General features: G+C 36.7%; 1 protein-coding gene across 1 annotated transcript in view; it reads left to right on the top strand.

Moving 5' to 3' along the window:
* Positions 1–16,719, top strand: part of DYNC2H1 (dynein, cytoplasmic 2, heavy chain 1) — a 440,751-nt gene that overhangs the window by 163,166 nt on the left and 260,866 nt on the right. The window contains exons 43-47 of the mRNA XM_006887344.1: positions 1,304–1,455; positions 3,206–3,350; positions 10,530–10,632; positions 11,113–11,280; positions 13,545–13,675. Coding sequence (XP_006887406.1) covers positions 1,304–1,455; positions 3,206–3,350; positions 10,530–10,632; positions 11,113–11,280; positions 13,545–13,675 — 699 coding nt within the window. The remainder of the gene's footprint in view (positions 1–1,303; positions 1,456–3,205; positions 3,351–10,529; positions 10,633–11,112; positions 11,281–13,544; positions 13,676–16,719) is intronic.

The following is a 16,719-nucleotide window of genomic DNA, read 5'->3' as shown; positions in this document are numbered from 1 at the left end:
CAATCCCCCCCGCACCTCCCCCAATCCCACTCCCAACCCCAAATATTATCCAATTTGCAACCCTCATTGCGTACTCTTATGATAAACATAATGCCCTAAAATATAATACTTTTAAACTATTCTCTCCCCCATAGACCTCAATGCCGTAAACAGTCCATTTAATTTTGAGTTGATTCTAACTCATGGGATTCCATGTATGTCATGATAGAACCTAGCTCCATGTGCTTTTTCAGTGGTTAATTCTCAGTGTTCGATCAGTTGGACTTTCTTTCAAGGTGGCTCTGGGTGGACTTTAATCTCCAACTTTTGAGGTGGTATATTAATAATTTGTGTTATATAGGGAGTCCTTACATCACACTGTAATGTTGTTATGTGCCATCAAGTGAAGTCGACTCGTAGCTGACCCTACAGTGGATTTTCTTAGGCTGTAAAGAGCATAGGAGGAGATTATCCACCTTTTTCTATGGAGTAGCTGGTGGATTTATACCATGTACCTTTGGGTTTGTAGTATAACTCCTTATCTACTAGGCTACCAGAGCTTCTTTGTATCACGTTGTTGTTATGTACCTTTGAATCAGAACCAACCTATAGCTAACCCACCAGGTAATTTTCTGAAGCTATTTTAATCACACTGGAGGAGATTATAGGTTCTGTTACACCTATCTAGGTAAAAGTCTAGACTTTTTTCTAACCATGTATATGTAGTAGTTATAGAAAATGAAACATCCCCCTTATGATTCCCTGACTACTTGTAGCTATTTTTTTAATTAAAAATATTACTTTGGGATTATAATATTTGTTACAGAGAAAAAAATGAGGCTTGTTTAGCTAATATATGGTATTACTTGTATTATTTTAAAACATCTTTAAAAAGAATTACTTTTGATAGCCTTTAATCAATATTATTGATATAAAATGTATAGAAATGATTGTGTAAAGCAAAATGCATGTGAATGTATAAAAGAGATTCAATAAAATGCAATGTAGATGAAGGAAATAATATACATGAGTAATTGTATGCAACCAATAAGAAGGAATTATTTTTGGAATTTTAATATTTATTGGATAGAAACAGTTTAAAAAGGAAACTTATTTAACTAATATTATTCACAAACACATAAAAAGTGTGATTTATAAGAGATGTATGAATTGAAAATATGTTTGAGTTCTTGAGTTAGATAAAAAATGACTTTTTTGGAAACAGTTGAACTTTAGGTCAAAGATCATGCTTGGAAAGCTGTGATTAGATCATGATTAGAAAATCTGATGTACAAAACATTTAAATACTTTAATTTTCAAATAGGTTTTGACATATCAAGGTTTTTATGATGAAAATTTGGAATGGGTTGGCTTGGAAAATATTCAGATTGTGGCTTCAATGTCAGCTGGAGGAAGACTGGGAAGACATAAACTTACCACCAGATTTGCTTCTATTGTTCGTATTTGTGCTGTAGAGTATGTACAATCTTTCTGTTTATTTGTATTTTCCTAAAAGTTTACATTAATGTAATTGATTTATTTTATAAATAGTTGAATTTAAGGCTCTGAAATGACATTTCCTTTGTAAAAACCCTCCAAAACTCTAAGTTACAATTTAGGATGTTGAAGATTTTAAAAAACATTCTACATATTAACAAATACTTTTTGAAATAAATACAACTGCTTATATAGTTTGCTCAAAATTACATTAGTAGGAAATAATACTAAGTTTCAGAAATTTTAAAATATTAGCTTAAATTTTATAGATTTCTTAAAACAAAAAAATGATCAAATTTTATAAAAATAAGAAATTTATATTTGAAAGAGGGAAAATTAAGTAACAAAACTGGCTTATGGAATCACTTTTAATATATCCTTTTATTTCCTTGGCCTATATTGTTCTGTTTTTGTTGTGTGCTGTTGAGTTGGAACCAACCCATAGCCGATGTTGTAGTGGGTTTTCAGAAGCAGTAAATCATACAGGAGGAGACTGCTCATTCATCTCCCACAGAGCAGCTAGTGGATTTGAACCGTCTGCCTTTGGGATCGCAGTGCAGCTTCTAACTACTAGGCCCCAAGAGCTCCTCTCGGAGTTAGAACCAACCTGTAGCTGACACTCCAGTGGCGTGGGAGAAGATTGTCTGTCCTTCTCCTATGGAGCAGCTCCTGGATTCATTCATACCCTATGTCTTTGGGATTGCAGTGGTGTTTGTTACACTAGGCCATCAGAGTTCTTAACTCTCCTAGCTGTTGGTATTATCTTAGCTGGTTAAATGCTATTATAATTTACTGTACAAAAGCTTGTTTTTATGTGGATACACTCAATGTACTCACTTAATAGCATTCTTCTGGTTTTTAACCAATAAGAACTGTTAATACTACTTATTAAGTTGTATTGAAATAAATTTCAGTGTGGAGAAATAGGTTGATTTTATTTATTTCTGTTTTTGTTGTGTGTCAGGGAGGTGAAACCAACTCATAGCTGATCCTCTAAAGGGTTTCACGTAGGAGGAGATTGCCCATCTTTTCCCCGCAGAATAGCTAGTGGATTTGGCCATCTTTTCCCCGCAGAACACCTAGTGGATTTGGCAACACACTTCCTTATCCCTGAGTCACAAGACCTACCTTATTTATTATTTCAACTTGTATAGGGGTTTTTGTGTGTGTGTATGTGTGTGTGCGTACACGTGGTGCCATACTACCCTGTCTGGTGTATTTATCTTAAATGCTTCTTTAAAGTAGCATTTTCTTTTTGGTCTTTTAGAAAGCTCAGTTTTCAGGCAATTATGTTTTAGAATTGTATATTGTAAAAGGGACCTATTCATCTATCTAAATTTTGTGTGTGTGTGTGTGTGTGTACCATCAAATGGTATCTGACTGGTACAGGAGGAGATTGTCCCTCCTTCTTCAGCAGAGCATCTGGTGGATTTGAACCATGCACCTCTGGGATTGCAGTACAACTCCCTGCCACTGGGCCACCAGAGGTGCCTAAGAAACCCTCTTTAATACTCCTAGTACTTAACAACAGGTAATTGGAGCTATAATTTGATTGAAGTGAAAGTAAGGACCTTGCGTCTTTCTTGCCTTTTAGCCCTTGAGTAAGCCTCTGAGGTGTCTAGTCCTGTAGTAGCATATTATGAAAACCACTACTGTAAATTAACATTATAATAGTAATTTACAATACTAATTTATTTTTACTTTCTCATATATCTTTTGTTTTCTTTAGTTACCCGGAAAGAGAACAATTGCAAACCATTTATGGAGCATATTTAGAACCAGTTCTACATAAAAATTTGAAGGGTCATTCCATTTGGGGTTCTTCATCAAAAATTTATCTCTTAGCAGGATCTATGGTACAAGTGTATGAGCAGGTACATATCTGTTATTTTCTAATTTTCATGTCTGTTAACTTAATTCCCAAAAGACTGCTCTAAATTCTGACCTCTGTGTTGGTCCCAAGATTTCTGTTAGACTCTTCTGCTTGATAGCAAGTTTCATGATTGTAGGCCCTACATGTGTTTTGCTCAGTATTTTTTCAACAAGCTAACGTGGCTCAATCTCTAATAAAAGTTAAAAGTCATTGCCATGATCAAAACCACAATGAGATACCATCTCACCCCAGCAGCAGTGGCCAAGTTTAACAAGGCAGCAAGCAATAAATTTTGGTGAGAATGTGGAGAGGTGGGAACTTCATACATGATTAGTGGGATTGTACAATGGTACAACCACTCTGGAAGTCAGTTTGATGTTTCCTCAAAAAGCTGAACATAGAAACTCCATGTTGTTATTGATAGGTGCTGATGAATTAAGTATGACACATAGTGACCCTATGAATAACAGATCTGAACCCTGCCCTATCCTGTGCCATCCTCCGCTTTCTGACACACTAGAGCCCACTGCGGCCATCAACGTGCCCATCCACCTGGTTGAGGGTCTTCTCCTTCAGCGACCCTCTACACTTCAAACATCATGTTCCTCTCCAAGGATTGTTCACTTCTAGAAACATGTCCAAAGTATGTAAGGCTAAGCCTCATCATCCTTTCCTCCAGAGAGCACTCCGGCTACATCCTCTCAAGGACATATTTGTTCTTACAGAGACCTTTTTAAAAAACATAAGTAGTGACTGTACACATGGACCTCAACGGATGAATTATACAATCTTTAATTTGCTACATCTGTTAAAACATTGGTGATCAAACTTATTTTATCATAGCAGGAATAAAAACAAGTCTAGGAGCTGACTGTGCAACAGACCATCATTTGCACATGCACAGCTCAAATTGAAGTGACAGGAAAGGAAAAGAAATCCACTAGAACCAAAATATAACCTAAATTGAAAAACTCAACTGAATGTAAAACCCATCTCATGAAGAGTTTTAATGCACTGAACTATAATAACCAAGAGATCAATCATTGTCATCATCTATGAAGAAAGCGAAGGTCATTATAAAGACAGAGAAGGAAGAAAAGACCAAAATATATATTAGAAGACTCTAAAACTTGAATAAGAAAGTAGAAAGGACAGATAAAAGGGCAGAAATGCTTAAGGAAGAGAGCTGAAGATAAAATTTCAAAGGGCAGCTTGAGAAGACAAAAGGAAAGTATTATGACAAAATGTGTAAAGAGTTGATGTTAGGAAAACCAAAGAGAAGAACCTGGTTAACATTTTTCAAGTTAAAAGAACTAAAGAACAAGTTCAAACCTCAAATTACAATACTGAGGGTTCTATCAGCAAGATTTTGAATGATGCTAGAAGTATCAAAAGAAGATGGAATTAATAAAGTCACTATTCCTGAAAAAATTGGTCAACATGGAACCATTTCAGGAAGTAGCATATGATCAAGAACTAGTCCTTGAACTTGATCAAATTCAAGCTGCACTGAATGCATGAGCCAAAAATAAGGCTCCAAGAATTGATGGAATATTACTTGAGGTGTTTCAGCAAACACCTGCAGATCTTGTCACAACTTAATAGTCTATGACAATAAATTTGGAAGGCAGCTACCTGACCAAATGACAGGAAGAGATCCATATTTGTTTCCATTACAAAAAAGGGGGACTCAACAGACTGTGGAAATTATAAAACAATATCATTCAGTCACATACAGGTAAAATCTTGCCAAAGATTATTCAACAATGACTGGAACAGCATGTTGGCAGGAAACTTCCAGAAATTTAAGCTGGATTCAAATGAGGCTATGGTACTAGACCTTGCTAATGTCAAATTGATCTAAGAGGAGAGCATACCATAAAGATGTTTACTTGTGTTTTATTGACTATACAAAGCATTTGACTGTGGATCATTGCAAATTATGACTAACATTGAAAAAAATGGGAATCCCCAACTCTTAATTTTCCTGTGAAACCTATACATAGCCCAAGAAGCATAGTTTAAAGTCATGCAAAATGTGCTCCAAAGTTGTTTCCTTTATCCACAGTTTTTCAGTATGTGTGAATGAATTTACAGCATACCAATTGATATATTTCAACAAACAGATGCTACCCTGGATAAGCTTACTAAGTTGTACCATGAAATCTGGAGTACAACCACCAGTCCTCCTGACTGAAAGAGATATATATTTGTTCCCATTCCAAAAGTGACCCAACAGAGTGCAGAAATTATCAAACAATATTATTAATATCATATGCAAGCAAGATTCTGCTGTATATTATAAAAAATGACTGGAGAAAAACATCAACAAGTTTAAAAGAGGCCGTGTTACTAGGGATATCATATCTAATGTCAGATGGATCTTGGCTTAAAGTGGAGAGTACCAGAGGAATATCTGTGTTTCATTGGCAATGCAAAGGCATTTGACTGTGTGGATCACAACAAATTGTGGCTGACTCTGAGAAGAATGGGAATCCCAGATCATTTGATTGTACTTATGTGAAACCTATACTTGGACCAGGAGGCAGTCTTCAGAGCAAGGAGACACTGCATGGTTCAAAATCAGGAAGGGTGTCTGCTAGGGGTGTATCCTGTCTCCATACCTTTTCAATATGCAGAACAGATCATCCAGGAGTCTGGGCTGTATGAGAAGGAATGTGGCATTAGGACTGGGAGAAGACTCATCAACAACCTGCGTTACGCAGATGACACAAACCTGCTTGCTGAAACCAAGTAGGACCTGAAACACTTGCTGCAGAAGGGCAAGGACTGCAGCCTTCTATATGGATTGAAGCTCAACATCAAGAAAACAAAGATTCTCACCACTGGGCCAATTGGCAGCATTATGATAGATGGTGAAGCACTTGCTGCAGAAGGTCAAGGACAGCAACCTTCAGTATGGATTTAAGCTCAGCATCAGGAAAACAAAGAGTCTCACCACTTGTCCAGTTGGAAGCATTATGATAGATGGTGAAGAGACTGAGATTGTTAACAGCTTTAGTTTACTTCGCTCCACAAGCAACACTCTTGGAACTGGCAACCAGGAAATCAAGAGATGAATTGCATTGGGAAAGTCAGCTGTTAGGGACCTCTCCAGAGTACTGAAGAGCAATAATGTCAGTCTGGAGACTAAGGTGTGCCTGATCCAAGCCGTAGTCTTCACAGTGGCTTGCTATGCATCAGAGTGCTGGACAATAACAGGTAAAATAGAAAGAGAATTGATGCCTTTGAGCTATGGTGTTGGAGAAGAGTGTTAAATATGCCATGGACTGCCAGGAGAACAAACAGTTTTGTCCTAGAGAGAGTGAAATCAGGCTGCTCCTTGGAGGCAAGTATTTTGAGGCTTTGTCTTGACATACTTTGGGCATGTTGCAAGGAGGGACTAGTCCTTGGAGAGGGACAGCATTCTTGGAAAGGTTGAGGGACATAGAGAGGGGGACCATCATTGAGATAGATTGATTCAATGACTGGAGTAATGAGGGTAGGTGTGTTAGAGACAGTAAAGTTGGCATAGGATATGGCAGGATTCAGGACTATTGTATGTAGGTTCGCTATGAGTCGCAAGTGACTCGGTGGCACATAACAACAACATGCTGAGCAAATCAAGAAGAAGAATGAGGTATTAAGAATGGAGAAGACTCATTATCAACCATTGTTAATTCTGGTGATGTAACTTAACTTAAAGTGAAGTGGACTTTAAACATTTGCTACAGAACATGAAAGACTACAGCCTTCAATGTAGATAACTCTTCAGTAGATAACTCTTCAGTATCAAGAAAACAAAATTATTTTGCATTGGACCAATAGGCAACATAATGATAGGTGGAGAGAGATTGATATTATCAACAATTTTATTTTACTTGAATTCACAATCACCACCTATATAGAAGCAGTTAAGACATCAAAAAACTTGTTGCATTAGGAAAATCTTCTGTCAAGAACTTCTCCAAAGTGCTGAAGAGTAAGGATGCTAGGTTAAAGACTAAGGTATGCATGATCCAAGTAATGGTATTTTCTGTTCCTTCCTGTGCATCTGACACTTGGACAGTGAATAAGGAAGACCAAAGTAAAATTAACGCCTTTGAATTATGATATTATTTTCAAAGAGAATTGAATATACTATGCATGGATTGCCAAAAAGAGAAGTCTGTTTTGGAGGAAGGGCAATCAGTGTGTTCCTTAGAGGCAATAATGGTGACACTTTGTTTCACATACTTTGGACATATTGTCAAGAGTGCGTAATCCTTTAAAAAGGAGTACTGAGAAATGTAGAACGTTATCCGAAGAGAAAGCCTTCAAGAAGATGGATTGACAAAGATGGTGAAGATGGCACAGAATGGGGCACTGTTTGGATCTGTTGTTCATAAGGTCGTTAAGAGTTGTAGTTGACTTACGGTGTCTCACAACAAGCTTTTATTCTTTAGGAAGTCTGGACTGCTACGTCTGCAGAAATTATTAAAATGTCATTCCTTAATAATGTGAAAGAAATTGAGTACACAGAAGGCATTGATTGAGTTCCTTCTTTTACTAGTCACTAAACTTAGAATCTCAGCATCAAGAAAACAGAAGATCCTCATCACCAGACCGTTGGCAGCATCATGATAGATGGGGAAATGATTGAGGTTGTTAACAATTTCATCTTTCTCAGTTCCAAAATCAACACAATTGGCAACAGCAATGAGGAAATTAAAAAGGAGTTGGATTAGGAAAATGTGCTATCAAGGCCACTCTAGAGTATTAAAAGACCAATGATATTAGTCTAGAGGCTAAGGTGGACCTGAGTCAGGCCATGGTCTTCTCATTTGCTTGTTTTTCATCTGGGAGCTGGACAACGACTAAGGATGACAGAAGAATAATTAATGTTTTGGAGTTTGGGTGCTGAAGAAGAGTGCTGAAGATAACATGGACTTTCAAGATAAGAAACAGGTCTTTCTTGGAGAGGTTGAAACCAGGTTGCCTTTTGGAGGCAAATGTTTTTAAGCTCCATCTCACATATTTTGAGCATGTTGTCAGGAGGTACCAGTCCTGAGAAGGATATCATTCTTAGAAAGGTAGAGTATCAGCACAGTAGAGGAAGACCTCAAAGGAGATGAATTGACACAGTGACTATGGCTATGGTGGCAGATGAGTTAGAGGCAGTAAAATGAATATAGGACAAGGTTCAGAGCCATTGTTGATAGAGTCACTATGAGTTGTAGTTGACTTGAAGGCACCTAATAACAATAATCCTTAGGATGCAAAGATGAGTGAATCTCTGTTCTCTGGAAGCTCAATCTAATGAGAAACCTAGTCATGTTGTGTTATTGTTGGTCCCTCCTTGCAACATGCCCAAAATATATCAAACGGGGGTTTTTGTTGCTGTTGTTGTTGTATTATTCCCTGTAACAAAGAGATGGAAGTAACCTAAGTGCCCATCAACAAATGGATAGAGAAGCTGGGGTATATTCACAGAATGGAATACTATGTAGCACTGAAAAACAAAACTCATGACATACTACACAGCCTGGGTAAGCCTGGAGAACATTGTGCTGAGTAAAATATCTCAGTCACAAAAGGACAAATGCTGCATAACACCATTGTTATAAAACAGGACTAACAGGAGGGTTTGGGGAAACTAAGAAAAGAGGATATAAATAATGAACACTGCAGGAACGAACTGTTTAAAGGGAATATGTGATTAGGCATTGTTTTCATGAAATAGTCCAGAAAAGAGGTGCATAGTAAAGTGGACTGGGGCAGAGATAGAGATGAGGGAGGAAATTATGCAACAGTGAATATGTGTGTGTGTGTATACACACACACACACACACACACACACATATATAGACATATATATATACATACGTATATATGAATATATATATATACATACACTTGTGTATATATATTTAAGTTATCTGGGGATAGTTAGGAAAATGTGCAGCTATGAATGAATGAAAATCTTTGTGTAAACTTTTGTTAAAGTTGCAATTAAAAAAAAAAATCCTTGCATCTCAGGAATAGCCTGGTTTCACCATCTCCAGGATGGACCTGTTTGTTCTCTCAGCAATCCATGGTATATTCAATACTCTTTTCCAGCACCGCAACTCAAAGGTGTCAATTCTTTTTCTGTCAGCCTTAGTAATTGTCCAGCTCTCTGATGCATAGCAAATAATAGCAAAGACCATGGCCTGGATCAGGAACACCTTAATCTCTGGACTGACATCATTGCTCTTCAGTACTCTAGAGAGGTCCCTGATAACAGATTTTTCCAGTGCAACTTGCCTTTTGATTTCCTGGCTGTTGGTACCAAGTGTGTTGATTTTGGAGCCAAGTAAGCTGAAGCTGTTAACAATCTCAAGCTTTTCACTGTCTGTCATGATAATGTTTGTTTTCTTTATGTATGTCTGTATTGAAGGCTTCAGTCCTTGACCTGCAGCAAGCACTTTAATTCCTCCTCAGTTTTGGCAAGCAAGCAAGGTTGCATCATATAAATAGTAAATTTATTAATATAATGCAGTAAGTATGACAATAGAAGCACATACAACTATGATAGCAAAGAAGGGAGAGTGAACAACTTAATTATATAGTAAGGTTTTGAAGGAAGCAAAATTTCATCTGAGTTTTGATAGTTGTCTTTTAAGGTAAAGGGAAGAGCATGTGTATGTTACTGGAATGTTTTTCAAAAGAACTTTATAAAGTATTGCAGCAGAAGTGATGGGAATAAGTTAGTAAACAGACATTCCTTTTTCTTCATGAAGTAAGCTTACATGCTGAGTGATTAAAAGTCAGAATAAATAGTGATGGCTTTGTTGATGACGGGATGGGGGTCTTAATTTACCTCAATTATTAATGCCTTTGAATTAAAAAAGAAGCTTATATTATCTTTCTTTTAATATTTTATTCTACCTATACTTATATCTTTTTTTCAGTGTTATAAACAATATTTGGAAATTTTTTAAAGCCTAAAACCCCTTTTTCAGGAGTATGTGTTTTTTATTTTTCTTAATTAATAAGATACAATTTCAAGAATTACAGAAAGACATAATTGATAGTAAAATACAGTTCCAACCACAGATATAACTTGATATTCCTCTGAGTAAAAAAGTGAGTATGAAACTTAGAAAATTATTATATATTTTAAAAATGGACTGACCGTGTGCTCTGTTTTTCTTTTCAGGTGCGGGCTAAATTTACAGTTGATGATTATAGCCATTACTTCTTTACTCCTTGCATTCTTACACAGTGGGTTCTTGGCTTATTCAGATATGATTTGGAAGGAGGTATGTTTGTCTTCATGATTTCAAACCATTTTCTCTAGAGTGCCAGGGCAGGTATGTGTTTGTAAATGTATATGTGTACATATTTATACTGTATTTGTAAACACTAATGAGCACTAGAACAGTGTCAATTTAATTTTTTTCAATTTTTTGTGATTATCACTATTGATGTTTGATTCATGGAAAAATGATATATTAATATTACTGTTCATAGCTTTATCATTCTTAATATTCACTTTGAGATTGATATTTTACTGGACTGCTAGATATAATAGAATCTTATGTAGATTTTAATAAATATATTAAAATTATCAATTCACTTAGAAAAAATAAATTTTAACATTTTTCCTTTTCTCCTATCTATCTGATGTCAAAATTGTGGTATGTAGATGCTTATTCTCTATTCTATTTTGTTAAAGCAGAACATTTTAAAGCAATTTGCATGTTGTTATAATGTAATTAAAATATTTTGCCCCTTTTCAGGATCCTTAAACCATCCGTTAGATTATGTTTTAGAGATTGTAGCATATGAAGCACGACGCTTATTTCGTGACAAAATCGTTGGTGCAAAGGAGCTTCATTTGTTTGACAACATTTTAACATCAGTCTTTCAAGGAGATTGGGGCTCAGATATATTAGACAATATGGCAGGTAATACAATTCTAGAATTGATGTTAATGTTTGACTATTATGAGATCTTTAAAATTATTTTTTTTTCTAATATATTTACCCCGTGTGTCTGTTTTCCAAGCAAATGGTAATTTTGGTTGATTTACTATTTTCTTTTTCCTACTGGCCGCTTAATCATTTCTTGCTTTGTGGTTGTTACATACTTTGAGGCACTTCTGACTCATAAGGACCCTGTGTACAGCAGAATGAAGCACTGCCCACCTCTGGGCCTTCTTCACAATTGTGGTATTTCAGTTCATTGTTAAAGCCACTGTGCCAGTCTTTCTTGTTTACTAATCTATTCTTTAGTTCCATAATTTTGTATATTTTTTAAAATTTTTTATTATTTTTGTGTGAGTGTACCATCAAATCAGATCTGACTGGTACAGGAGGAGATTGTCCTTCTTTCTCGGCAGAGCATCTGATGGATTTGAACCATGCGCCTCTGGGATTGTAGTTGCAGCTCCTTACCACTAGGCCACCAGAGCTCCCTGTATTCTTAAGAACATATCTGCAAGGGAGCTCTGGTGGCCTAATGGTGAGAGGTTGTGCTGCCAACCTAAAGAACATATCTAGGCTGCATCCATTTGCTGAAACATGTCAATTAGTATTCTGTGAATTCCTTGAGCCTTATATTTTGCCAGGGCCTTCGGTGCAGCTTGGACTTCTTCCTTAAGTACCATTGGTTCTCAATCACATATTCTTTCCTGATATGGTTAAATGTCAACCAGTTTTTTTTTTGGTATAGTGACTGTATATCCCGTCTATCTTCTTTTGCTGAGTAGTACACCTTTTGTCCATAGAATCCTTGAAATTCTTGAATTTGTTCTTTAGTTCTTCCAGGTTGAGAAATGCTGTGTGTGTGTTGGTTTCCCACCCCCACCCCCCAACTCCAGATCTTTGGACATTTCACCTTTGAAATCTTCTATTCAGTTCTTTTACTTCATCATTTCTTTCCTTTGTCTTCACTACATTCAGGAACAAACGTCTCTTTTGACATCTATTTTGTATTTTCCCTTATTATTTTTAATGACCTTTCACTCTTTCATTAATAATGTCCTTTATGTCAAGCCACAACTTGTTGGGTCTTTGGTTGTTAGTGTTCAACGCACTAAATCTGTTCTTGACTTGTCTTCTAAATTAGGCAGTCTGTGCTCAGGGTTATATTTGATTCTTGTAGATTTGTTTTTAATTTTTGTCAAGTTCACTCAGAGCTTGCATATGAACAGTTGATGATCTGTTCAACCTTTTGCTCTTGGTCTTGTTCTGACTGATTATATTTAACTTTATAATTTCTTTTCTAATTCATTTGATTCTTTTATATGTCAGCAGATGAAGTTAATGTGTGTAGTTACTGTTTATACTTTACGAAGCACATATTTACACTGAATACATTTTTGATGATACCAAATTCTATATGATCTCCAGCTTCATTTCTGTAAGCAAGCTGTAGTTTTCAATTACCAGTCCTCCTTTTTTGTTTTCAAGTTTTGCATTATAATCACCAGTTTTTATTGATGCATGTTGGTTACACTTGATCAATTTCAGACTGCAGAAGTTGGTAGAAATCTTTAATTTCGTCATCTTTTGCTTTAGTGGTTTGGGCATATATTTGAAAAAGTATCATTATCAAGTTCTCCTTATATGCTTAGAGACATTATTTAGTTATTGACAACATATTACTTCAAATAGAAAAAAAGTAGCTTCATTTGAATGAAATAAGTGGTAGTTTTCAAGCATGGTTAGAATAGGAATGCTGTCAGTTTTCAGGTAGAGTTTGAAATTTCAGTGTAGGTATTTTTGTATTATGTTCTTTCAAAACACACTTTAGAAGACACACTACCAGAAGATTGTTTTATTCTGTTTATTAACTTAAAATAATCTAGTGATAAAGTCATACAGCACTCTTTGTTCAATTTGCTAACAAGAGGTAATCTGGGTTTGCTGTAATGCTGAACCCTATACCCTTGGGGTGTCAGATGCCATAATGGCTGCCCATGGTGGACAGTGTTTCGTGGAGTTCCCACTTTAAGAGAGGTTTAGAAGTAGGAGTGACATCCATTTCCTAATCCACATCCTTCTGGAAACTCTATGAAGTTTGATAAATGATGATAGTTACAGAAAGGCTTCAGGCCTTTTGTCACTATGAGTCATGCTCAACTCAACGGCAATCAACAACAACATAATTATTGATGCTCCCATTGTAGGTAATGCATATAAAACAAAAGTATCTTTTATTTCTACAGATAGTTTCTATGTCACATGGGGAGCCCGGCATAATTCAGGAGCAAGAGCAGCCCCGGGACAACCGTTGCCTGCACATGGAAAGCCACTTGGAAAACTAAATTCTGCAGATCTCAAAGATGTGATTAAAAAGGTATAATAAAAATCCTAAATTGTCATCGTTATGTTGTTATGATTATAGTAATTTTCTTATGTTTCTTGCAAGCCTTTTAGGGACAAAGCAATGAAAGATTCTGGATAAGTAGAGCTAGTTCTTACCTTTTAGAATTTAGTGTACTATTGCTGACCCAAGAAAATGCATATATATATTTACGGAGATAAGAATAAAACATTTCCTACATGTGTGAGGGAGCTCTAGTGGCATAGTACATTGTGCTGCTACCCCGAAGGCCTCAGTTCTCTGGTAGTTTGAATTCACCAGTGAATCCATGGGGAAAGGGTACTTAATCCCCCAATGTGATTTACAGTCTCCTGAAAACTGACTGGAAGGTCATCTAGGAGTCATTTCTGACTTGATGACAATGATTGAGTTTTATATCTATTTGGATGAGTTATCTGATATTTAAATTATGAATGAGGCCTAATATTAATGCAGAAATTCCTAGAGCATTTGTGGAAATTTGATAATATTAGGAATTATTTGGACAAAAATGTAGATTTCTAGGTCTTATCTCTAAAGAGTCTGATTCATAAGCTGTAGCCCAGAGACTGAATAACCTCACTACTGTCCAGGTTCTATTGATGATGCTGATTCACCAAGACTTTAAGTAGCACTGTCATTGGGAGTTATGAGTTGAGCTAAAAAAGAAGAAACTGTGTTGCTTATTATGACTTTTTATTATTTAAGAATAGTACTAAACATTTCATTTTCTTTTTGTTACAAAAAAGAAAAATATTTGCATTGGAAAGAAATGTTGCTTGCTTAAGAAAGATTTTTGTGGTTTTTTGTTTTGTTTTGTTTTGTTTTTTATGGGCTAATAAAAGAGCAAGCAAGGGCCATGTGGGTATGGCCATATCTGACCATATCTGACCACCACCTTCATAACATTTTTAGCATAAGACCAATTTCTGTAAGGTTAGACGTGGCCCCCAGGTTCCCACACATCTTTCCACCAATCTTAATGCTCTTTTTGGTCTGAAAAATATTATAATAGCTTAGAACAATATTGTTGTTGTTGTTGATTGCCTTCAAGTTGAACAAGACACATAGTGACTCTTTGAACAAAAGGCCTGAAGCCCTTCTACAACTATCAACATTTATCAAAGGTCATAGAGTTTCCAGAGGCATTTTGTTTTGGAAGCGGATGCCACTATTACAGAAGTCGAAAGGCACAGGTTGGCAGCAAGATATAATTACACAGTCAGGATAGCTCCGAAGTGCTTGTAGGCACCTCAGCCTTCAGCCCTTCAGCCCTTCAGCCTTGCAGCTTTAGGCTCTTGTTGTTGTTGTTATTAAGTGCCGTCAAGTCACAGGCGACTCATAACAACCATATGAAGGAGAGTCCTCGATGCTTGGGTGTCTTTCATCTTCTCTCCAGGTTCATAGGGTTTCCGGAGGCAAACTGTTCTGAAAGTGGACGCCACTCCTCCTTCCAAGCTTGTTTTAATCTGGGAGCTCCACCCCACTCTCTGTCCGCATTGGGTAGCCAGCCATTAACGCATTTGACACATCAGTGTCACAGTGTTCAGCCTCACATCAACCACAAGTGACCGCTGTATGGCAACAGCTTCTCATTGTCGAAGTTAAAAAAAATACTGATATTATATAGAATAAACGTCAAAGTGTAAATAAGCTTGTTTTCCTGGGAACAAATACATTTTTAGTTACGGACTCTCTCACAGAAACATATGTATAGGACATAGGAGATGCCTGAGGCAGCAGGAGTGCCTTCATTTGGGTAAACATTCTGTCTTTTTTTGGGCTTCCCTCAGAGCACGTGGTACAAAAGATTCTGGTTAGACTTTTTTATCATTGGATCATTTGGAGTGCTTTGGGAACTCTGGTGGCTTAGTAGGTAGAAAGCTGCACTGCCAACTGAAAGGCAGGTGGTTCAAAGCCACCAGCTGCTTTGTGGGAGAAACATAGGAAATTTTCCCCTGTAAAGTTTACAGCCTCTGAAAACCTGCTGAAGGGTCAGCCATGTGTGGATTCCAACATGATGGCAATGAGTTTAAAGGTGTTGAACTGTTTGGTTTGTTTTGGGGTGTTGTTTTTTTTCACCCATGAATGACCTAATACAAGGAGAGGTAAATGCAGTGGTAAGGTGCTGACATTCTCACCTCTGTTTGGAATGAGCAAGGCAATGCCACGGGGGTGATTGAATGTTGATACACCAAAGCTGTCAGACTTCCAGAGTAAGGCTCTTAGTCTTGCCAATTATAGCCCTCCCCTCACCACAGTCCTCAAACAAATTTTGGCAAAGTTTTGGTTCTATGGAGTAGCAGTCCCAGGGTCAGCTCTGTGCCATGTCGGGTCTCTGTTTCTCTGCTGTGGCTACGGCTGTTGCTGCTATTTTAGGTCCAACTGGCACAAAAATCTCTTGCCCCAAAAGGTGCACAGTTCATGTGTGCCTCCTCTTTGACGGTGATGAGATTCTCAGATTCCGTTACTGAAGCTACTCAAATGAATGGCAATACTAGTCAGCCACCTATGGATAGGCTAACATACCGTATTCACATATTGTACCTATCCACACGGTAAAGTCAAAGTCTATTGAACAATAAACCCCTAACACTACAAATGAGTATTGCAAAGTTTGAGAACACTGAAAGTAGTTAAATAAATGAAGTAATTAAATGTGTGAAGTCTAATTATCCTGTCTCTTATGCATTCTATCATGTACCCTAGTGAAGAACAAAATACTTGCATGAGCTTTTTATTTGTACTTAAGTGCATAAAAACTAAGAAGAAGGGTTTTTGAAATAATTTTTTGGCATTGGGTTTCTAGAGGTGATTGTATATGCACACTGATTTAATTTTTTAGTAATTGGTAAAATTCAAGTGTTTTTGAAGTTTTTGTAATTACCTGCTTCATGAGAACTGATTTTTATTGACTCCTAATTTGTTAGAAATGGTACCAACTTTTTTCATAGGGAGCTGGATTATTAGTTAAAATATTACATGTGAGGTGACATGCAGTCACCTTACTCTAGTAAATAAAATATTTTAACACAGAA

The sequence above is a fragment of the Elephantulus edwardii genome, unplaced genomic scaffold, assembly GCF_000299155.1.
Source record: "Elephantulus edwardii isolate Elephantulus edwardi_28Jun2011 unplaced genomic scaffold, EleEdw1.0 scaffold00056, whole genome shotgun sequence".
Taxonomy (NCBI): domain Eukaryota; kingdom Metazoa; phylum Chordata; class Mammalia; order Macroscelidea; family Macroscelididae; genus Elephantulus; species Elephantulus edwardii.
This window is presented reverse-complemented; position numbering and strand designations above follow the sequence as displayed.